General features: G+C 45.3%; 1 protein-coding gene across 6 annotated transcripts in view; it reads left to right on the top strand.

Annotated features, from left to right (window-relative positions):
• POU2F1 (POU class 2 homeobox 1) overlaps positions 1–23,838 on the top strand; it is a 231,352-nt gene that overhangs the window by 152,321 nt on the left and 55,193 nt on the right. For all 6 annotated transcript variants that reach the window (XM_063956745.1, XM_063956739.1, XM_063956741.1 and 3 more), the window contains exons 2-3: positions 17,567–17,629; positions 19,281–19,381. In XM_063956745.1, coding sequence (XP_063812815.1) covers positions 17,567–17,629; positions 19,281–19,381 — 164 coding nt within the window. The remainder of the gene's footprint in view (positions 1–17,566; positions 17,630–19,280; positions 19,382–23,838) is intronic.

The following is a 23,838-nucleotide window of genomic DNA, read 5'->3' on the forward strand; positions in this document are numbered from 1 at the left end:
GGCATGCCTATATTCTGTGTGTAGCAATTCATATGCAGATACAGCCAGTCTCACACAGTATATAGGCATGCTGCATATCATTTTAATCAGCAGAAGCTGCTTGTGCATCCTAGCCACATACCAATGCAAATAAGATGCATTTTCATAAAAAAAAGGTGCCCAACGTTAGCATTGAGGCAAGATTTATGAGGACACATCTGTATCCAAGCAGAGGCAGAGGTCACAGTGTTAGTGGCAGTGTGATTGCTGTGTGCAGGTGGGTTGGTTGTGCAGTAGTATTCGGAATATGTGTAAGGAGCATTATGTGTGTCATGTAAAAATGCATCAATAATGTGCAACATATGTGTAAGGGGCACTGTGCGTCATTATGTGTATAAGGGCATTAATAATGTGCAGCATATGTGTAACAGGGTACTACTGGATGTGTGTCATTACATGTATAGGGGCACTAATAATGTGCAGCAAATGTGTAGGGGGCACTATGTGTGTCATTATGTGTATAAGGGCATTAATAATGTGCGGCATATATGTAAGGGACATTATGTGTAAAAGGGCATTAATAAAGGTTGTCATAATGTGTAAGGCGCATTATGTTTATAAGGACATTAATAATGTGTCTCATATTTGTAAGGGGCATTACTGTGTGGAATTATGTGTATAAATGCATTACTAATGTGTGGCATTATGTGTATAATATATACATACAGAAAGGGCACTACTGTGTATTACTAATGCATTACTAATGAGTGGCATTATGTGTATAATATAATACATATAGAAAGGGCACTACTGTGTCGTCTAATGTGATTAAAGAGCAATAGGGTGTGGTGTAATGTGAATAAGGAGCAATTCAGTGTGATGTAATGTGAATGAGGAGCAATTCAGTGTGATGTAATGTGAATAAGGGGCTCTACTGTGAGGAGTAACGTTTATAAGGTAAAGTGATACTACTGTGGGATGTAATATGAATTATGGACACTATTGCATGATCAAATATAAATAAAGTTGCAGTACTGTGTGGCATAATTGGAATTGGGGTTGGAATTGGGGTTACTATTGTGTGGCCTTGCCCCTTGCCAGTAAAAACACACTCCTTTTTGGGCTGTGCACCAAATGTGCGAACTGTTCCTATTTAAAATATAGGGGGTACAAATCCCAAAATAAGGACTGCTATGGGTGAGGGGTGATGGTGCTGGGAAAGAGGTGCAAGGTCAGAGGCGGAACCAGCAGTGGTGCTAGGGGGCACCAGCCAAAATCTTGCCTAGGGCATCATATTGGTTAGGGCCGGCTCTGCCTCAGGAGACCATCCGCCACCTCATCAGAAGCATGCCCAGGCGTTGTAGGGAGGTCATACAGGTACGAGGAGGCCACAGACACTACTGAGCCTCATTTTGACTTGTTTTAAGGACATTACATCAAAGTTGGATCAGCCTGTAGTGTGTTTTTCCACTTTAATTTTGAGGGTGACTCCAAATCCAGACCTCCATGGGTTAATAAATTAAATTTCCATTGATCATTTTTGTGTGATTTTGTTGTCAGCACATTCAACTATGTAAAGAACAAAGTATTTAATAAGAATATTTCATTCATTCAGATCTAGGATGTGTTATTTTAGTGTTCCCTTTATTTTTTTGAGCAGTGTATATGTATGTATGTATATATATATATATCTATATCCTCGACTGTTACTTTCCCTTGCTAGATACTCTCTACATTTACATCACTTCATACACCAGCTGCAAGATAGAAATGATACTATTTTTATGTCATGATGTAGCATAAAAATTTATTGAATGTTTCAGAAAATATCCTTTGTAAATGGCTTCAATAATGCTTCATTTATCATCTGTACAGTGGAACGGCTGAAACCAAAGTACAGGGCACTGTTTACGGAAATGGACTGTATAATTTACATTATATATGGCTACTGAGACTAATGTATTCTAAAGCATCATGGATTGTGTACTATAACATGGCCTATGTGTGAGTGGTATGTGTATGGCTATATTAGGTGACCTGTAGGGGCCATTCAGCAGTGATGGTACTTATAATGGGCAATGATATAATATTTTCTTATAAAACGTCTTAATAAACAGAAAAACACCCACATCAAAGAATACAGAGAAGCAATACAATTATTTCTTCTTATAATGTGCAGGTTTATTTAATTGCATATATTTACAGTATCTGGAATAATGCTGGAAGGTCTGGCAACAACCATCCAAGAAGCCTAACACTGCTCCTCTCCTCTTTGGGGGGAGTTCAAGTCTTTTGTGCACCTGACTGCAACTAGATGTCACCCAATGGCGCAATTCAAGTTTTGCTCCGTTCCGGCATGCACAGACGCTGTCTTTGACATTACTGCTATGTTGTTCCGTCATTTTGACAGGCTGGTAACTAGTATTCCATACATGTTCTATAGGGTCCATCTCTGGTGACTAAGAAGGCCAGGATACATGGACAACTCACGTTAGGGGTAGGCAAACTGTAACACTTCAGCTACTGTGGAACTACACATCCCAGCATGCTCTAACAGCAAAACTGACCGAAAATGCTGTGATCTCTAGTTCCTTAGCAGCCGGAGTGCCACAGGTTGCCAGAGTCTGCCACTGCTGTGTATAGGACGCACACTCATGATGCACAGAGCCCACTGTGTATAGGACGCACACTCATGCACAGAGCCCACAGAGTGTCTGCCTCTGCTGTGTATAGGACGCACACTCATGATACACAGAGCCTACAGAGCCCACTGTGTATAGGACGCACGCTTATGATACACAGAGCCCACAGAGTGTCTGCCTCCGCTGTGTATAGGACACACACTCATGATGCACAGAGCCCACTGTGTATAGGACGCACACTCATGCACAGAGCCCACTGTGTATAGGACGCACACTCATGCACAGAGCCCACAGAGTGTCTGCCTCTGCTGTGTATAGGACGCACACTCATGCACAGAGCCCACAGAGTGTCTGCCTCTGCTGTGTATAGGACGCACACTCATGCACAGAGCCCACAGAGTGTCTGCCTCTGCTGTGTATAGGACGCACACTCATGATATACAGAGCCCACTGTGTATAGGACGCACGCTCATGATACACAGAGCCCACTGTGTATAGGACGCACACTCATGATACACATAGCCCACAGAGTGTCTGCCTCCGCTGTGTATAGGACACACACTCATGATGCACAGAGCCCACTGTGTATAGGACGCACACTCATGATGCACAGAGCCCACTGTGTATAGGACGCACACTCATGCACAGAGCCCACAGAGTGTCTGCCTCTGCTGTGTATAGGACGCACACTCATGATACACAGAGCCCCACTGTGTATAGGACGCACGCTCATGATACACAGAGCCCACAGAGTGTCTGCCTCCGCTATGTATAGGAAGCACACTCATGATGCACAGAGCCCACTGTGTATAGGACACACACTCATGATGCACAGAGCCCACTGTGTATAGGACGCACACTCATGATACACATAGCCCACAGAGTGTCTGCCTCCGCTATGTATAGGAAGCACACTCATGATGCACAGAGCCCACTGTGTATAGGACACACACTCATGATGCACAGAGCCCACTGTGTATAGGACGCACACTCATGATGCACAGAGCCCACTGTGTATAGGACGCACACTCATGCACAGAGCCCACAGAGTGTCTGCCTCTGCTGTGTATAGGACGCACACTCATGATATACAGAGCCCACTGTGTATAGGACGCACGCTCATGATACACAGAGCCCACTGTGTATAGGACGCACACTCATGATACACATAGCCCACAGAGTGTCTGCCTCCGCTATGTATAGGAAGCACACTCATGATGCACAGAGCCCACTGTGTATAGGACGCACACTCATGATACACATAGCCCACAGAGTGTCTGCCTCCGCTATGTATAGGACGCACACTCATGATGCACAGAGCCCACTGTGTATAGGACGCACACTCCTGATACACAGAGCCTACAGAGTGTCTGCCTCCGCTGTGTATAGGACGCACACTCATGGTGCACAGAGTATCTGCCTCCGCTGTGTATAGGACACACACTCATGGTGCACAGAGTATCTGCCTCCGCTGTGTATAGGACACACACTCATGGTGCACAGAGTATCTGCCTCCGCTGTGTATAGGACACACACTCATGGTGCACAGAGTATCTGCCTCCGCTGTGTATAGGACACACACTCATGGTGCACAGAGTATCTGCCTCCGCTGTGTATAGGACACACACTCATGGTGCACAGAGTATCTGCCTCCGCTGTGTATAGGACACACACTCATGGTGCACAGAGTATCTGCCTCCGCTGTGTATAGGACACACACTCATGGTGCACAGAGTATCTGCCTCCGCTGTGTATAGGACGCACACTCATGGTGCACAGAGTATCTGCCTCCGCTGTGTATAGGACGCACACTCATGGTGCACAGAGTATCTGCCTCCGCTGTGTATAGGACACACACTCATGGTGCACAGAGTATCTGCCTCCGCTGTGTGTAGGACACACACTCATGGTGCACAGAGTATCTGCCTCCGCTGTGTGTAGGACACACACTCATGGTGCACAGAGTATCTGCCTCCGCTGTGTGTAGGACACACACTCATGGTGCACAGAGTGTCTGCCTCCGCTGTGTGTAGGACACACACTCATGGTGCACAGAGTGTCTGCCTCCGCTGTATGTAGGACGCACACTCATGGTGCACAGAGTATCTGCCTCCGCTGTGTATAGGACACACACTCATGGTGCACAGAGTATCTGCCTCCGCTGTGTATAGGACACACACTCATGGTGCACAGAGTGTCTGCCTCCGCTGTATGTAGGACGCACACTCATGGTGCACAGAGTATCTGCCTCCACTGTGTATAGGACACACACTCATGGTGCGTAGAGTGCTATGTGTAGACCGCTCATGCATTTTACTGTGTCCTCCTTCGATTATTTTTTTTTCCTGTTCATAGTTTGGTGTACAATGTTTAGGAAAATGTCCAAGAAGAAATGGCTTGTATTGTGTCAGCATGATGGCTGAGAATTGAGGATACTCTTCATAAGCGACAGTAGGACCTGGTATACAATGTATGTAATGCAGAGATTGATATCCAGCTTAATACCCCAGAATAGAGAAAACTAACCCTGTGTGATTTGGAGAAAATACAGGAATGTTGAAAAGTGTTGAATCTTGGATTTTAACGCTAGAAAATGTAAAATAATTGTCACAACTGAGGGCCTGAGCTGACGGGAGGCAGCCTCAGTTGTAGGGGCTGAGGTATAGTGGAACCTGGGAGGTTGTATCAGACCCCTAGACATGTAAGTAACATGTAACAGAATTGCCCGAAGGCGTGACCACGACAACCAGGATAAAAGTCAATGATGTTTATTTATGACAAAACTCCGTAACACAGCAGTAGTAAAAAGAAAACATAAAAATCAGCAGAGAATAAATACAGTTCCTGGGTACTACAGGGAGGCAAGGGCCACAGGGCTCTGGTAGTGTGAGATAGTTCTTATAATCTTCTAGGTGGAAAGTCCTTACCAGGCCCGACTGTAGCAATGGAAATAGCCCAGGATCGTACCAGCTGGTGTTCCAGGAAAAGCTGGGCTGCTGTGGGTAAAACGGCTGCTGTGGGTACTGGCTGGAACCAGACTGATGTTGACACGGAGTGAATACTGGCTGGAACCAGTTAAATAATAAATGTAACTTGAGAGCGATGAAATATGGAATGATGTTTGGAGATTGAGAGCGGTGAAATTATAATGCCGGTGATAAATGATAATATGCAGAAAAGGGTACCGGCACTTTAAGAAGAGCTGACCTCTGCTGGAAGCTGGATGCTGAAAGCAGGTGGTTCTGTAGCTGGAAGCAGATGAATCCAATAAGGATAGGAGAGTCAGGCTACACCGCAGGTGGAATGCTGGTGCGGGTCTCTTTAGTGGAGGTTTGGAGATAGGAACTGGAACCTGGAAAACAACCACAGGAGAGAGACAAACTGGAACTAGGTTTGACAACCAAAGCACTGACGCCTTCCTTGCTCAGGCACAGCATATTTATACCTGCAGCAAGGAAGGGGTTGGCTAGGCAATTATGCAGATTAACAATACAGACAGCAGATTGGTGGAAATGATCAGATGACAAAATCCAAGATGGCTGCGCCCATGCAGACACTTGGAGGGAAGTTTGGTTTGTAATCCATGTGAGAATTGAAACAGCAATGGCGGCGCCGGCCACAGGAGACAGGAGACGCCAGACTGATGATTGCACATCTAAACCACGCGGGCACAGCGGAGGCCGCGGCTGACGTAATCGCCACTCTGACACTCTGCATGCAGGAACTCAGGGACAGCGGCGGAGGCCGCGGGAGACGCCATTCCAGATGTAACATGGCGCCGCGGTGACCGCGTCACAGAGTGACAGGAGAGGAGGCAGGAATGTGGACATCAGTATAACGGATGGGGTCCGGTCCTGGAACGCTGAGCCAGCCTCAGGAGGCATCTGAAGGGTAAGTAATGGCGTCCAGATACCCGGATCGTGACAATAATGCACTGGAGTGGGGCACAAATCTGAAAGCAAATGACAGAATGAAGGGTGACAACTCACGGGCAACTGCTGTAATAGTCTCAGCTATGAGGAATGAAGTGAGAATAGACTGCTGGTATAGCTATGCTTCCATTGATTTCTACAAAAGAAAGGAGGAGAGGAAAGCTAATAAGGAAGAATCTGTACTAAGTTTGCTTATCCAAACTGGTATCCTAGAATGCGCTGTAAACGGTTACTTGTTTTACATGCAGGTTCCGCCATCTAGTCACATGGCGCTGAATTTACTGACAGGGTCTCTTGTGCTTTCCTGCGAATAAGAGAGTAGCTGTTTCAGCTCACACCTGCTACTTTCTGGAGTCATTTCAAGATCTGTAATTGTTTCAGCCACAGAAACTCTGTTGCATTCCTACCAGATCATCAGTTACTGCTAGAATATAGTTATCACCAAATGAGTGTGATCCGCGTCACTGTTGGTTTTTTTTTTATTATCCCTTTTAGTGATGAATGGACATGTATAGCCTCCAATACAACTTTTGTTTTATTTTCTGTTTTTCCCAATTCCTATATGTAATTCAGTGTTCCCATGTGCAGAACTTAATGGCATTGCCAGTCGTGACCACATAGAAGTGGGGGAGAACTCTGAAACCTGGTCAGCCAGGTGTGTGCTCAAAGATCAGAGTCGTGCAGCTGTAAGCAGAGGTGAATTTAGGGGCCAGGCCTTAGGCACAACAGGCACAACATTACTTTCTTTCTCTAACGTCCTAGAGGATGCTGGGGACTCCGTAAGGACCATGGGGATAGACGGGCTCCGCAGGAGACATGGGCACTTTAAGAAAGACTTTAGGTCTGGGTGTGCACTGGCTCCTCCCTCTATGCCCCTCCTCTAGACCTCAGTTTGATACTGTGCCCAGAGGAGATGGGTGCACTACAGGGGAGCTCTACTGAGCTTCCTGTCAGAAACTGTATTTGTTAGGTTTTTTTATTTTCAGGGAGCCTGCTGGCAACAGACTCCCTGCATCGAGGGACTGAGGAGAGAGAAACAGACCTACTTCTGTGAGTTTAAAGGCTCTGTTTCTTAGGCTACTGGACACCATTAGCTCCAGAGGGATTGGTACGCAGGTCTCACCCTCGCCGTCCGTCCCAGAGCCGCGCCGCCGTCCTCCTCGCAGAGCCGGAAGATAGAAGCCGGGTGAGTATGAGAAGAAAAGAAGACTTCAGAGGCGGCAGAAGACTTCATGATCTTCACTGAGGTAACGCACAGCAGTAACGCTGTGCGTCATTGCTCCCATACACCTCACACACGGCAGTCACTGTAAGGGTGCAGGGCGCAGGGGGGGCGCCCTGGGCAGCAATAAAAGCTCTCCATTGGCAAAATAAGTATATACATGTACAGATGGGCACTGTACATGTATATAACAGAGCCCCCGCCAGTTTTCAGGAATTTTGAGCGGGACAGAAGCCCGCCGTCGAGGGGGCGGGGCTTCTCCCTCAGCACTCACCAGCGCCATTTTTCTCCACAGCACAGCGCTGAGAGGAAGCTCCCCGGACTCTCCCCTGCTTATACACGGTGATAGAGGGGTTTTAAGGAGGGGGGGGCACAAATTTGGCGGATATAAAGTGTAAACAGCGCTACTGGATAAACATTTAGTGGTTTTTTTTTCCAGGGTCATATAGCGCTGGGGTGTGTGCTGGCATACTCTCTCTCTGTCTCTCCAAAGGGCCTGGTGGGGAAACTATCTTTAGATAAGAGGTTCCCTGTGTGTGTGGTGTGTCGGTACGCGTGTGTCGACATGTCTGAGGTAGAAGGCTCACCTAGGGAGGAGGGGGAGCGTATGAATGTGAGGTCTCCGTCGGCGGTGCCGACACCTCACTGGATGGCTATGTGGAATGTTTTAAGTGCTAGTGTGAACTTATTGCACAAAAGATTAGACAAAGCTGAAGCTAAGGAACAGTCAGGGATTGAACCCATGTCTGTCCCTATGTTGCCGGGACCTTCAGGGTCTCAGAAGCGCCCACTATCCCAAATAGCAGACACTGCTACCGACACGGATTCGGACTCCAGTGTCGACTACGATGATGCAAAGTTACAGCCAAAAGTGGCTAAATGTATTCGATATATGATTATTGCAATAAAAGAAGTGTTGCATATCACAGAGGAACACGAGGGTACACATGTATAAGGGAAAGAAACCTGAGGTAACTTTCCCTCCTCACATGAGTTGAACGAGTTGTGTGAAAAAGCGTGGGAATCTCCAGACAAAAAACTGCAGATTCCCAAAAGGATTCTTATGGCGTATCCTTTCCCGCCAACGGACAGGATACGGTGGGAATACTCCCCTAAGGTGGACAAAGCGTTGACACGCTTGTCAAAAAAGATAGCGCTGCCATCCCAAGATACGGCTACCCTCAAGGATCCTGCTGACCGCAAGCAGGAGGTTACCTTGAAATCCATTTACACACATTCTGGTACATTACTCAGACCGGCAATTGCGTCGGCCTGGGTTTGTAGTGCTGTAGCAGCATGGACAGATTCCTTATCGGCGGAGATTGAGACCCTAGATTAGGATACCATTTTATTGACCCTAGGCCATATAAAGGATGCTGTCTTATATATGAGAGATGCTCAAAGAGACATTAGTTTACTGGGTTCCAGAATAAACGCTATGTCGATTTCTGCTAGACGAGTCCTCTGGACCCGGCAGTGGACAGGTGATGCCTACTCAAAAATACATATGGAGGTTTTACCTTACAAGGGTGAGGGATTGTTTGAGGAAGTTCTCTCGGACCTGGTCTCCACAGCTATGGCAGGTAAATCAAATTTTTTGCCTTATATTCCCTCACAATCTAAGAAAGTGCCACATTATCAAATGCAGTCCTTTAGTTCAAATAAAAGCAAAAGAGTACGTGGATCGTCCTTTCTTGCCAGAGGTAAGGGCAGAGGTAAAAAGCTGCACAACTAGTTCCCAGGAACAGAAGTCCTCCCCAGCCTCTGCAAAATCCACCGCATGACGCTGGGGCTCTGCTGAGGGAGTCCGCCCCAGTGGGGGCACGTCTTCGACTTTTCAGCCACATCTGGGTTCACTCACAGGTGGTTCCCTGGGCAATAGAAATTGTTTCTCAGGGATACAAGCTGGAATTCGAAGAGGTTCCTCCTCGCCGGTTTTTCAAATCGGCTCTACCGACTTCTCCCCTAGAAAGTGAGATAGTGTTAAATGCTATTCACAAATTGTGTCTTCAACAAGTGGTGGTCGAAGTTTCCCTGCTTCAGAGAGGGAAGGGATACTACTCAACCCTGTTTGTAGTTCCGAAACCGGACGGTTCGGTCAGACCCATATTGAATTTAAAATCCCTGAACCTTTACTTAAAACGGTTCAAGTTCAAGATGGAAACGCTCAGAGCGGTCATCGCCAGCCTGGAAGGGGGGGATTTTATGGCATCTCTGGACATAAAGGATGCATACCTTCATGTCCCCATTTATCCACCTCACCAGGCGTACCTGAGATTTGCGGTACAGGATTTTCATTACCAATTTCAGACGTTGCCGTTTGGTCTTTCCACGGCCCCGAGGATTTTCACCAAGGTAATGGCGTAAATGATGGTGCTCCTGCGCAAGCAGGGTTTCACAATTATCCCATACTTGGACGTTCTCCTCATAAAATCTAGATCACGAGAGAAGTTACTGAACAGCGTGTCACTTTCATTGAAGGTATTAGGATTGCATACCTTCATGTCCTCATTTATCCACCTCATCAGGCGTACCTCAGATTTGTGGTACAGGATTGTCATCACCAATTTCAGACGTTGCCGTTTGGTCTCTCCACGGCACCGAGAATATTTACCAAGGTAATGGCGGAAATGATGGTGCTCCTGCGGAAGCAAGGGGTCACAATTATCCCATACTTGGGCGATCTCCTCATAAAGGCGAGGTCCAGAGAGCAGTTGCTGATCATCGTAGCACGCTCTCGGGAAGTGTTACAACAGCACGGCTGGATTCTCAATATCCCGAAGTCACAGCTGGTTCCTACGACTCGTCTGACCTTCTTGGGCATGATTCTGGACACAGACCAGAAAAGGGTTTTTCTCCCGATAGAGAAAGCTTAGGAACTCATGACTCTAGTCAAGAACCTATTGAAGCCAAAACAAGTGTCTGTGCATCATTGCACTCAAGTCCTGGGAAAAATGGTGGCAACATAAGAAGCCATTCCCTTCGGCAGGTTCCATGCAAGGACTTTCCAATGGGACCTATTGGACAAGTGGTCCGGGTCACATCTACAAATTCATCAGCTGATCACCGTGTCCCCCAGGGCCAGGGTATCTCTCCTGTGGTGGCTGCAGACTGCTCACCTTTTGGAAGGACGCAGGTTCGGCATTCAGGATTGGATCCTGGTGACCATGGACGCGAGCCTCAGAGGGTGGGGAGCAGTCACACAGGGAAGAAACTTCCAAGGACTTTGGACAAGTCAAGAGACTTGTCTTCACATCAACATCCTGGAACTGAGGGCCATATACAACGCCCTACGTCAAGCGGAGAACTTGCTTCGCGACCAACCAGTTCTGATCCAGTCAGACAACATCACTGCAGTGGCTCATGTAAACCGCCAAAGGCGGCACAAGGAGCAGAGTGGCAATGGCGGAAGCCACCAAGATTCTTCGCTGGGCGGAAAATCATGTAAGCGCACTATCAGCAGTGTTCATTCCGGGAGTGGACAACTGGGAAGCAGACTTCCTCAGCAGACACGACCTGCATCCAGGGGAGTGGGGACTTCATCGGGAAGTCTTCGCACAGATTGCAAGTCAGTGGGGACTGCCCCAGATAGACATGATGGCATCCCGCCTCAACAAAAAGCTACAGAGGTATTGCGCGAAATCAAAAGACCCTCAGGCGGTAGCAGTAGACGCCCTAGTGACACCGTGGGTGTTCCAGTCAGTCTATGTGTTTCCTCCTCTTCCTCTCATACCCAAGGTGTTGAGAATAATAAGAAAAAGAGGAGTGAGAACAATTCTCATTGTTCCAGATTGGCCACGAAGGACCTGGTATCCGGATCTGCTGGAAATGCTCACAGAAGATCCGTGGCCTTTCCGCTACGACAGGACCTGTTACAACAGGGGCCATGTCTGTTCCAAGACTTACCGCGGCTGCGTTTGACAGCATGGCGGTTGAACGCCGGATCCTAGTGGAAAAGGGCATTCCGGATGAGGTCATTCCTACTCTGATAAAGGTTACGAAGGACGTGACAGCTAAACATTATCACCGTATATGGCGAAAATATGTTTCTTGGTGTGAGGCCAGGAATGCTCCTACAGAAGAATTCCATCTGGGCTGTTTCCTTCACTTCCTACAGACTGGAGTGAATTTGGGCCTAAAATTAGTCTCCATTAAGGTTCAGATTTTGGCCTTATCCATTTTCTTTCAAAAAGAATTGGCTTCTCTCCCAGATGTACAGACTTTTGTGAAGGGAGTGCTGCATATTCAGCCTCCTTTTATACCTCCTGTGGCGCCTTGGGACCTTAACGTGGTGTTGAGTTTCCTTAAGTCACACTGGTTTGAACCACTTCAAACGGTAGAGTTAAAATATCTCACTTGGAAGGTGGTCATGTTATTAGCCTTGGCTTCGGCTAGGCGAGTGTCGGAATTAGCGGCTTTGTCTCATAAAAGCCCCTATCTGGTTTTCCATATGGATAGGGCGGAATTGCGTACCCGTCCTCAATTCTTGCCTAAGGTGGTGTCATCTTTTCATATGAACCAACCTATTGTGGTGCCTGTGGCTACACGAGATTTGGAGGATTCCGAGTCCCTTGATGTAGTCAGGGCTTTGAAAATTTATGTGGCCAGAACGGCTAGAGTCAGGAAAACAGAAGCACTGTTTGTCCTATATGCAGCCAACAAGGTTGGCGCCCCTGCTTCGAAGCAGACTATTGCTCGCTGGATCTGTAATACTATTCAGCAGGCGCATTCTACAGCTGGATTGCTGTTACCAAAATCGGTCAAGGCCCATTCCACTAGGAAGGTGGGCTTGTCTTGGGCGGCTGCCCGAGGGGTCTCGGCATTACAACTGTGCCGAGCTGCTACTTGGTCGGGTTCAAACCCCTTTGCAAAGTTCTATAAGTTTGATACCCTGGCTGAGGAGGACCTCCTGTTTGCTCAATCGGTGCTGCAGAGTCATCCGCACTCTCACGCCCGTTTGGGAGCTTTAGTATAATCCCCATGGTCCTTACGGAGTCCCCAGCATCCTCTAGGACGTTAGAGAAAATAAGATTTTAAACCTACCGGTAAATCTTTTTCTCGTATTCCGTAGAGGATGCTGGGCACCCGTCCCAAGTGCGGACTACTTCTGCGAGACTTGTATATAGTTTTGCTTACATAAGGGTTATGTTATAGTTTCATCAGGTTGGACTGATGCTACGTTGTTTTTTCATTCTGTTAACTGTTTAATAGATACACAAGTTATACGGTGTGATTGGTGTGGCTGGTATGAATCTTGCCCTTGGATTAACAAAAATCCTTTCCTCGTACTGTCCATCTCCTTTGGGCACAGTTTCTCTAACTGAGGTCTAGAGGAGGGGCATAGAGGGAGGAGCCAGTGCACACCCAGACCTAAAGTCTTTCTTAAAGTGCCCATGTCTCCTGCGGAGCCAGTCTTTCCCCAAGGTCCTTACGGAGTCCCCAGCATCCTCTACGGACTACGAGAAAAAGGTTTACCGGTAGGTTTAAAATCTTATTTTCTGTTCAATGTTGTACAGAAACAGAATTGCAACTATACAGTAAATTGCTTCATCGTTTCGCCAAGATTTACCCATTAATTCTATTATGCCGTTACAGTAGACTAGGCCTGGCCAACCTGTGGCTCTCCAGATGTTGTGAAACTACACATCCTAGCATGCCCTGCCACGGTTTTAGCATTCCTTAATAGCAAAACTCTGGCAAAGCATGATGGGACTTGTAGTTTTACAACAGCTGGAGAGCCACAGGTTGGCCAGGCCTGCAGTAGACCATTACCAAATAAAGGCTTCGGCCTCCACGGGCAGTTGAGTGTAGCTACAGTCACCCAGCAGTGACAGGTAGCATCCGGTTGCACTGCATTCCACATAGGAGGTGACTCAGTTGTTTGAGAGAATTTTGTCTACTGTCAAAAAATGTCCGGTAGCTATTCAATTGTTCTACATGACCAGCCCCATGCTGGTCACAATGGCTGCACTCTTGAGCGAGAATGCACTGGATTAGCTGTGTTAAGCAGCTTCTCCCTTGCTAAGTGCGCTGCAGTTATGACATGCCAGGCACTCACGACCTGCTCCGAATCCTACTTGACGCAGATTTCTGCTTCCCTTCAGGAGGGTGCTGGCAGAATTCCACGGTATGTGCGTCCTTGGGACTGGTTGCTCTTAAGCTAGGAGATAAACTCCCACAAACAATTGAATTGCCCCCTATAAATCTCTTGTCACTGCCAGCCCTGTTTCCATCCTCCAATTGATGCATCAGGGCAATTCGCCCATGTAATTTTAAAAGGGCTCGCTGCTTTGATGCAGGGAATAGAGACCTGCTGAGCAGCCCCCCAGCAAGTGGCACCAGTAGGAATGTGCCTCATGTAGAGTGGGAAATCCACCACTGACTGTGGGGGTAACAATTTTACCCAGGCAAATTACGAAGAGCTTATTAAGTGCCATGAAAGGATACTATAGGCTGTTACAGATGACCTAGAGACGTACAGACGTGGATTGTTGCGTCTTCTCTGTAAAGTGGGACAGTGGTCAGCAGTGCTCCAAAAGCACAATGTTAGTTTGATTGGCTGTTAACTAAAATGTGTGTTAGGTAATGGAAACTGTAATCTCCGATGGGGCAGGGATTGTGGCGAATTAACAAAGTTGCTAATTAGCTGTGCTTTATAAATAAGTCCATAACTCTTATCTAAACGGGCGCACACTCACATCCAAATGCACAGGATTAGCCGTGTAAAGCGTCTTCTCCCGCGCTAAGTGCAGGATGCACTGCAGCTAAGGCGCGCCTGGCACTCACATGCAGCACCAAAGCCCTACATCACGCTGATTTCCGCTCACACCCCAGGTCACATGAGACAGGAGCTGCAGGCGCCCAGAAAATGTAATCGCCCCAAATTGTTAGAACAAGAATGGTCTTTCAACAAAGGATTAAGTGGAGATCCCAATATTTTGTTTGTGTGTTATTGATCACGACATATTTCCTCACATTGGCCCGTGGGCCTAGCTGTCCATCGCTGATTACCTGCGTCCGTTCATTTCCCAGCAGCGCTGCGCTTTGTAAATTGTGAGAATTTGCAGGAAAACCAGAAACAAGCCATTGCCATGGAAATGCCCGAAAGCTCTGCAAAGCCAACTTTGTGTAAAGGGGCACAGCCATGCAGTCTCCAGCACAATATAAATTATATCTAACCGGTATACAGTGTACGTGTGCTGCAGACTTGGAGGGAATAACTAGAGTCTGAAACATAACCGTCAGGGAGCTGCTGAAGCACACACAGCTGCAATGAAGATATATATATTTCTTTTCCTTTTTTACCTTAAATGCTGGAACATCGATTTTTAGCAGGTAATCTTTCCTACTGTAGTTCCTACAATTTCATCCAATTGAAGAGATCTCTAGTCAATGTGTAATGGCATCTTCAATACAACTGTGTGTCTGAGTACCCTGCTAAGATCTGTGGGTTTTTAATGTGAAGGTCACAAAATGTATATTCCACACCGGGAGCGCACAACGGTGTTTGCATTGGGAGATCACAGTCATTGAAGGGGCCATTGTAAATCTTTACTTGCTTAAATATGTTATATACACATAACTTACTAATAATAATAGTAATTGTAGTTATATACTGTAGCGCGCCTTCTCCAATAGGACTCAAGGCACTTTACAGACCTCAAAAACAACGCATATAATACAGTTGATTTAAGTAATACCACAATAGACAAGCCACACAGACTTAAAAAGAAAACCTTAAGCACACAGTAAGCAGAATACAGGATTGGTGTAGGCAAGGTACCAGGTGAGGCAGCCATCTTGGGTGCGCTGCGTAGGATTACCCTGGGTGGAATAGTCTACCTCTAGAAGAGACAACACAAAATGGGGATATTGTAGCATCCTAACGCTCAGAGTAGGATCCCAAAAAACCACAATGTCCATGTATTTTTCAACCCATACACAAGCGTACTAGATGAGGCAGCCATGTTGGACGCGCTACGAAGGTTACACTGTTGGTGAGCCATAGAAGGGCCGAGTGCATATATGGAAAAACTGACACTTGTGTAGTAGAGGTATGATATACCCACATGAAGAACATCCTGCCCGTAGGTGAACCATCCGAGGCCACCATCCGGGGTGCACTGCGTAGGTCACTCTGGGAGGGTGTGCAATCGGTGGAGGTACACATTACAGGAACAGCACAGAGTGGAGTGGAAGAGGGGGAAAAACAAACCCGTATGGTCAGAAAACATTCGCAGGTAACCAACGGAAATTAGGATAACATTATTTTGATAGATTTATAAATGTCCTGGTCTTATGGGAGCAGTGCGGGTGGGTATGAGAATGTGGGGAGCACACTGAAGTCTGATGGAAATGTCCCTGCTGAGCCTGGTCCCGGTGCTCTCCCCCCGTAGCTCCCTGCTCATCTTGAGGGTTAGGCCCGGGGGGGGGGGGGCAGCAGCCGGAGAGGTGGTAAGCCTGGTCTTGGAGTTCTCATGGCGGAGGTGTGGAGGGGCCACAGAATTACTTTTGAGCTTTGTGGTTGTAATGCAGTCCTTTTGTAGTAATGTTGGTTTGTTGTCTGTATACTTTTGTTTTTCATCGGTTTAACATCGGTATAACGCTGCTATTGATTTTAAGCTTGCACTTTATAATAGGCACTTCATATACTAGGCACTGTAACGTCCTAAAGAACTGGCGTCCTAACTTATACTAGTGCAAAAGGCCTTGCAGCAGTGCAGAAAGATCCCTTCTGTCTCCAAACAGGATGCTCTGCCAGTGGGGGGGTGGCCGTCCCATGTAGCAACACCTTCACCTTTCACCCTGTAGCAACACATAAACTCACCTCTGCAGCAACACCACAGTGACACATCCTCCTGCTCTGGCGCTGTATTCTCTCCATTTGGCTCCCACTGTTGTAGGGTCAGTAGTGGTGCCATCGTAAAAATGCAGTCCCGAGGTTCTTGGGTAATTGCGTACCCTGTGGTATTTAGTGGGGGAAATAATTATTTTGCTTGCTTCAGACATGTAAATAAATGTGGGGTTGTGCGCTTTGTATGAGAATACTTCTCTGTAATTCCATTACTTTTGTTTTAAATAAAACCCGTCACAGAATTCATTGTCTCAACATGTTGGCTTATTCCATATTGCAATGTATTTTAACTTTAAAGGGTGAAATGTGGAGATCCATTTAAAAAATATATACTTACCTGGCCCAGAAGCTGCGGCTCAGTCTGTCTGACGGAGCAGAACTAGAGCCGTCAGTGGGAGAGTGCTTAGCGGCAATCTCAATATATAATGATTACATTGTCGAGACTGAGAGGTATATTTACTAAAGTGCGGTTGTTGTTTTTTTTAAGAAGAGAAGATGTTGACCATTAGCATCCAATCAGCTTCTACTTATCATTTATCTAGCACCTTCTAGAAGATAATACCTAGAATCTGACTGTTCAGGAGGTACAAGGAAAAGTCAATGAGAAATCGGCACAATCTGGGGATCCACATGCTAAGAAAAGCCATCGATTGCGCAGTTTCTGTGTGGTAATCCCCACGTTTAAGCACTGAGAAAAGGTTATTCCATCGAGTGGCCTATCACTGCGCTACGTGGTAATTACACGAGCTTGCCGCCAGTTGAATATGCCCCTTAGATGCTTCTCCTGAGGTTCCATCCAGCCACTAGAACGTAGAATTACCTGTGTTTTAGGGTTTGTAAGAAGTTATCTGATAGTCTTAAATAATTCTAATGGTTTTTTTTTCATTGATCGTCTTTCCTCTTAAATCAAGAAATCATTTTATTCTCTCCCAAACAGATGCAAGAATGAACAATCCGTCAGAAAACAGTAAATCAGCAGAAAGTGGAGATGGAAACACAGGTGAGCGGCTCCTGAAATTACACATCTAAAGGATGTATCCCCGTACTACACATCTGCCTAACATTATTCTACATGACGTGTGTGGTACATAACGGATAATCAAGATCAGAATTTGGAGATTGTTTAACATGAAATTATATTTTTGCACTTTGTTGGTAATCACATTCAGTGACCCTAACTATCGGGACCACTAATGGTCGACACAGACAAAATGCCGACTTGGTTAAAAGGTCGACAGTGCTTTACATACCCATTACATTTACCCCATAGTGTACCAGTTGTACAGGATTACTATCTTTGCAGCAAAGGAATTGATATAAGCCGCAGATTAACCACTTAACTGATGATTTTTCCCTTCAAAACCATTCATATAATTGTTTTTTTTGTTTGTTTTTTTAATTGTATTATTTAATATAGTTTAAAAAGTATTTTTGTAAATATTATATTATGCACATCTGCAGAACAGATCTCCTCATCAAAAACTGGGGGACACAGCGTGGCAGCGCGGTCGCGTGTGTTCTGACCGTGTGTTGCATGGCGTGGGTCACTCCTTTCTGATCTGCCTTTTTACTCTAGATTGTATACTTTTTTCCTCAGTTATGGGAGGTAAAGCAGCATGAGGCGTCTTGTGATCTGCTGCTGCATCTGAAGATGCAGCATCAGATCACTTGCCTTGACCATCGGTCATCTGATTAACCCTAATATTACGCAGGATTGCCGGGCTGTTCACACTTCACACCAGGAAATCTGCATCCGAAGACCCCTGACCTCATCACTCACAGAAAATGGGGGCGACCGCTCCGCCCCCAAATGCTTGCAGCCTGTCAGTCAGCATACGGCTTAAGGTGCATTGCTTGTGACCGTAGACGCCGCTTTCTGCACGTGCGCATGTGCCCCACCATCAGAGATGTACGTAAAAAATCAGGTTTACATACCTCCCCAAATCAGGCACTCAGTTTGCTTATAGTGTACTAGGGGCCTAATTCAGCATTTATGATCTGTCGCTATTATCCCACGCACATACGCATTGCAAACGCTATGCATGTGCAGCCGTTAGATAATCGCTCGATTTACTCTAATTATCGATCCATGCTGAATTGGGCCCTAGGTACTTAAGATTAGTGTTTTGGTGCGGCTCGGTCACAAAGTCCTTGCAGCACTAAACGGGGTTTTTTGGTGCGATTTCAGTATAGATGTATGTGTGACACAGCTGTATAAATTAGCTAGGCCTCTTGAGTTTATAGGCACCACTACAAAGGAAACTGATATATACTACATTCATAATACATTTTAACTACAAATATCTTCTGTAAGTTTTTGCTGTTTTGCGTGCTATGTTTTGCAAATGACGCTCGCTAACAGCATAATTAATTTTTCCTGCTCAAAAGCTTCCGGTGTAATTCAGTGCCAGGGACACAGGGAGATAAAGTCACTTCTCCAAGCCCACAAGAAGCTGACTCTTGAGATTGAAACCTGGGAACCAAAGAAACGTTGCTGGTTTTTTTTTTTTTTTGCTTTTTACTTCATCGTCGGCGCATATACTCCGCTCATGCTATAATGATGCCGCTCATGACATTCTCCGTAATTTTTCAACAATTAGAATTGTTACAGATTGAAAGAGCAGATTGTAAAGTTCTGGGATTCTTTGCAGGCACACAGACAAACGGTCTGGACTTTCAGAAGCAAGCGATACCTGTGGGAGCAACCATCACTTCAGCCCAAGCACAGGCCTTTCTCGGACACCTCCACCAGGTCAGAGGCCCACCCCGTGTGTGCAAATACAGTTGTTGAGTAGTATTGTACAATTTTATAGTAATATGTAGTATTTTTATTTATATATTGTTAATACTTGTAGATAACTATAGTAAAAATAATTTCTCAAAAACCCCTTAATTTGTTTTCAATGCTGCTTGTAGATTTGCCATTACCGTATTTGCCGGCGTATAAGACGACCCCCAACATTTCCACTCAAAATATAGAGTTTGTTATATACTCGCCGTATAAGACTACCCCCTCTTCCGCACACCTTCCACACACCAAATAAAACGTAAAAGAACATCAGATTTGATTTCAACATGTTAATTTATATTCGAATGCTTATGACATGCAGGAAAACTGTCACAAGGCTGTATGTTATCAAACATGTACAGTAAACATAAAACAGTGCAAGTTTATTAAACGTAATTCACTAAAGAAAACACACTCCCTCCTCGGCGCAAGCAACACTCCAAAAATGTATAAAAGTATACCCCTGTGTGCATTTATTGTTACCGGTTTCACATGAGTGCCATTAGTATTAGTGCCATTACAGTACCTGTCATTGTCACCATTGTACGGCCACAACGCGACCGCAGCGCCTCCGGCCAGTCCCTGCATCTCCCTGTAATTGGCACTAGTGCGCAAGTCCGCATGTGCGAGCTCTGCGTAGACAAGGGGCGGGCCGGAGCGCCGCTGCTTCCCGCCGAGCAGAACGGGCCGGTCACGCCGAAATGGCTGGCACCCCTGTATCGCACCAGGCGAGTATTGGAAGGCCACTATGGCAGCTATGTCTATCCCAACTGAAGTGCACCCGGCATATAAGACGACCCCCCCACTTGGAGGCATGTTTTTCAGGGCAAAAAAGTCGTCTTATACGCCGGCAAATACGGTATTTTTAAGTGATACGGTATATCCGGCTTAATAAACCTAACCAGGGGCGGTTTTTTATGTTTGATCAATAAGGAATGAAGATGTTCTGCAGAATACTGGTTCACGTGCACTGTTTCAGACGAGTACAGACCGCTCCAAATGGTGAAAAGGGCCCTGCGCATGAGAGCTTACACTCTAGACAGGATTATCCATAAATTGAGCATCCAGCTGAGCAGGGAAACTGTTGTGCGGGTTTATCTGGATTAGTGCTGGGCTAGAGGGCTCCATTCAGTGCAGTGGAAGGTGGCTTTCTACCACTTCGAGTTTGCCAGACAAACGCCTCTTAAAAGCATTTTCAGCTGCAGCAACGCAGCACATCTTTTATGTTTTTTGAGCAGCACCATAAACATTACTTATACAAAGGCTGCGGAGACTTTCAGTTTGTAAACAGCAGGGCTGGTGAAAAGCTGTGCCTGCGTACTGTCATATAATACATCACAGGAATGATCTACCTGCAGCGTAGAATGTTTTAGAACATTCACACATCTAGTTATTGAAGTGTGCAGACTTGATCGGAAGATTCAGACTCTCGGTGCATGCGCTGGTTTTTACCGGTGGAGCACAGACATGTTGGATTAGGTGGGTGATTTATGTGTTCTTCCTATAGTAAACATTGTTCCGTCTTAAATTAAATTTCCTAATACCCGGAATCTGCAGCTCAGAACTTTTGAAATATCAATTTCTAGTACAATTGGTCAAGAGCTGCCGGAGCGGATGGGGCCGCAGTTTTCTCTGTGATTTTCTTTAAGCTTTGTTGATACAAGCAAAGATAGGATAACACTCTGTAAATACACATTTCATCCAATGCTGGTCGTTATTCTTGAAGATTGATCAGATTTTTGCTGTGCGTACATTTTCGCAGATTACTGTGCTACGTGATTACACTTCAGCACTGTGCAACATCAATGGGATTAAAATTTTAGAGACAGTCCCCTGAACATTTAAGCACTAGGAGGGCAAAATAATTTGTAGCTTCAGCCCCTCATAACCACCACATTAGTGTTTGGTTGGTTGGTTGGTTGGGTGGGTGTAAGAAAGATTGTGAAGAAAGGCTCAGCAAGCATTCTGGGAGTCTACATAACAAAGATGGCTGCCAAAGTATTTCTTTGTCTGGATACATAAATAGGCAAATGGTGTTTTGCATAGCACTTACAGGAGGGGTTGAAATTTATTCGGGAACAAATGGTTACATTGAGGTTTCCCAAATTTGGTCCTCAAGGCGTACTCAGTCCAGGCTTCAAGGACTTCCATACTTATTCACAGATGGTTAAATAAAACTGACTAATGTGTTTGTGTGTGTCATTAAAACCTAGACTGTTAGGGTGACTTGAGGACAGAGTTTGAGAAAGATTGTTCTAGGGGGAGTTACAGATTCAGAGTTTATTATACGATGAAGTGAAGAATTTTATTGTGTGTGAGTTTGCAGAAGGTGAACTCGCATCAATATACTTGCACACTTCGTATTCATGCATGCACTCAAGAAACAGACAATTCAATGAGAAAAGCCAAGTCGCACCTACTCGCAGGAAAGTTGGGAGAATTTTGTCCAAAAAGCATACTGGGAAAAGAGCATGAAAAAGGTAGGGTGACCTTCCTGGACCCCAAAACTGCAGAATCATACAGAAGGCTGTTAGTTGGCATAAGGAAAGTACTGGATGCTCTTAAAAAGGTGTCAAATGGCTGATTTGTGCATTGTAAAAATAAAATAAAAAATGAAACAAAATTCTAATAGGCAAACGTTTTCATTTCGATACAAATGAATGAAATAAAAAATGAAAATGATGTAAAAGTAGAAAAAAAGGTGATTTGGGGTTAATTTCAGGCCACTTAAAAACTTTTTAAATAAAAATATCTAAAAATAATATAGAAATGGTTTTTATTGAAATAAATACTTGAATTAAATTTGAGGTGCATAAATGAATGAAAAAGTTGATTTTGGGGTCATTTGAGGCTATTATTCTTGTTGTTTTTTGTCTTTTTGTTTTTTTTTTGCTCCAATAATGACATTGGGTTGGCCCAATGAAGCTAATTGAAAACTTCTAAACGTCTAATTAGCCATTAGGGGGAGGGGGGTTGTCCAAGGGGTTCTGAAGCAATTCCCGACATTTATACTTTTTAAATAAAGCTTTTCCCTACCTTTTCACCTGCTCAGGAGGGGTGTGACCAAAAACACCCGAATTTACTCTGAAAAATAAATGTTTGTAATTGAACTACAAATTTAATTCGCAACGCGTGTTCACCGTGAATACGGGGTCACAGGACCACACTTGCACCTAATGAAATCCCCCTATAGATGTATGAAAGGAGAGGATGGCACGTATGATGGAGCATTATGAATTTTGCATTGATTAATGCTCGTTATACACAGTCTGTACAATAAGCAATGATTGTGTACAGCGAAAGGCGAAAGTCATCAATAACACAAAGTACCTAGGTACAGTATTATACCCCTGGCAATGTCCCTGCAGTTAGGGAGAACTAACAGTGATGTGTGGGGGGGGGGGGATTCTTTCCTAGCTGTGGCAGAGAATGGGACATTCACGGTACCATCCAGAATATTGTGAGTTCCGTCCATTGAGCATCTAACTAGAATTGTGTGTAACAGACACCACGGGGTACATCATTCGCAGGACTAGGTGACCTTAGTGCAAAAACTGTGCACCCTCCTCCTATAATAATTATGGTCAGCGTTATGTAATGGGTTTGGTGTACCAGTGCCATTTCTATAAAGACTTCTGTAAGTGTTGCACATTCCTTTTGAAATTCTGGTGTTTTACATTCACAGTGCACAGTCATTGTTTTGTATAAATGGGGGTTTTATAATGACCTGAGAGGTGCAGGACACTTGAGTGCAGAAAATGTGACAAGGTGATTTATTGAAAGATTACCGTCTATTTAATGACTCGTATAATGCAGAGGCATTTATTTATGATTTCTCTTTGAAATGGTCCATCTTCATAATCCCATTGCATCCATCTGAGACTGTACTCTCTGAAATAAGATTCCACCTGTATGTCTGTATGTTTACGATTAATTTCAAATTCTCATGTACCTAGATGTTAAACTCCCACTGTTCCAGGACAGAGTAAATGGAAGTACAGTATGTTATTAGAGGTCTTGTCTAAACTTCAAAAAACATATTTTGAAGGGTTTTCTGGATAAACACACTAAATGTTGTGTTGTTAGGCCTTATCTCTTGCAAATGGTTCCATAGTAGGATCTACCGGTGTGCTCCAAGAGGTCATGGACACCTGCATGGGTTACCAGTAAGACTGTAGTTCAATATGCTGTCCCAATACTCAGATCCGATGTGTATAGTCTCCTCGCTGATAGTAGCTGACTTATAATACAGTACAAGACTCTGCTATAGACTCAGGTGGACAGGAGTAATAAAGAAGACCTGGCACCATGTACTCTATCTGTCTTTGTTTTTTTGCTCTAAAAAAAGGAATGCCGGTTTCCCCTAAGGGTGCGGTCATTTCCCTCCCGGGTAGATTTCTTTCAGCTGCACGGTAGGACCT

Source organism: Pseudophryne corroboree, chromosome 2, assembly GCF_028390025.1.
Source record: "Pseudophryne corroboree isolate aPseCor3 chromosome 2, aPseCor3.hap2, whole genome shotgun sequence".
In the NCBI taxonomy this organism is placed as follows: Eukaryota; Metazoa; Chordata; class Amphibia; order Anura; family Myobatrachidae; genus Pseudophryne; species Pseudophryne corroboree.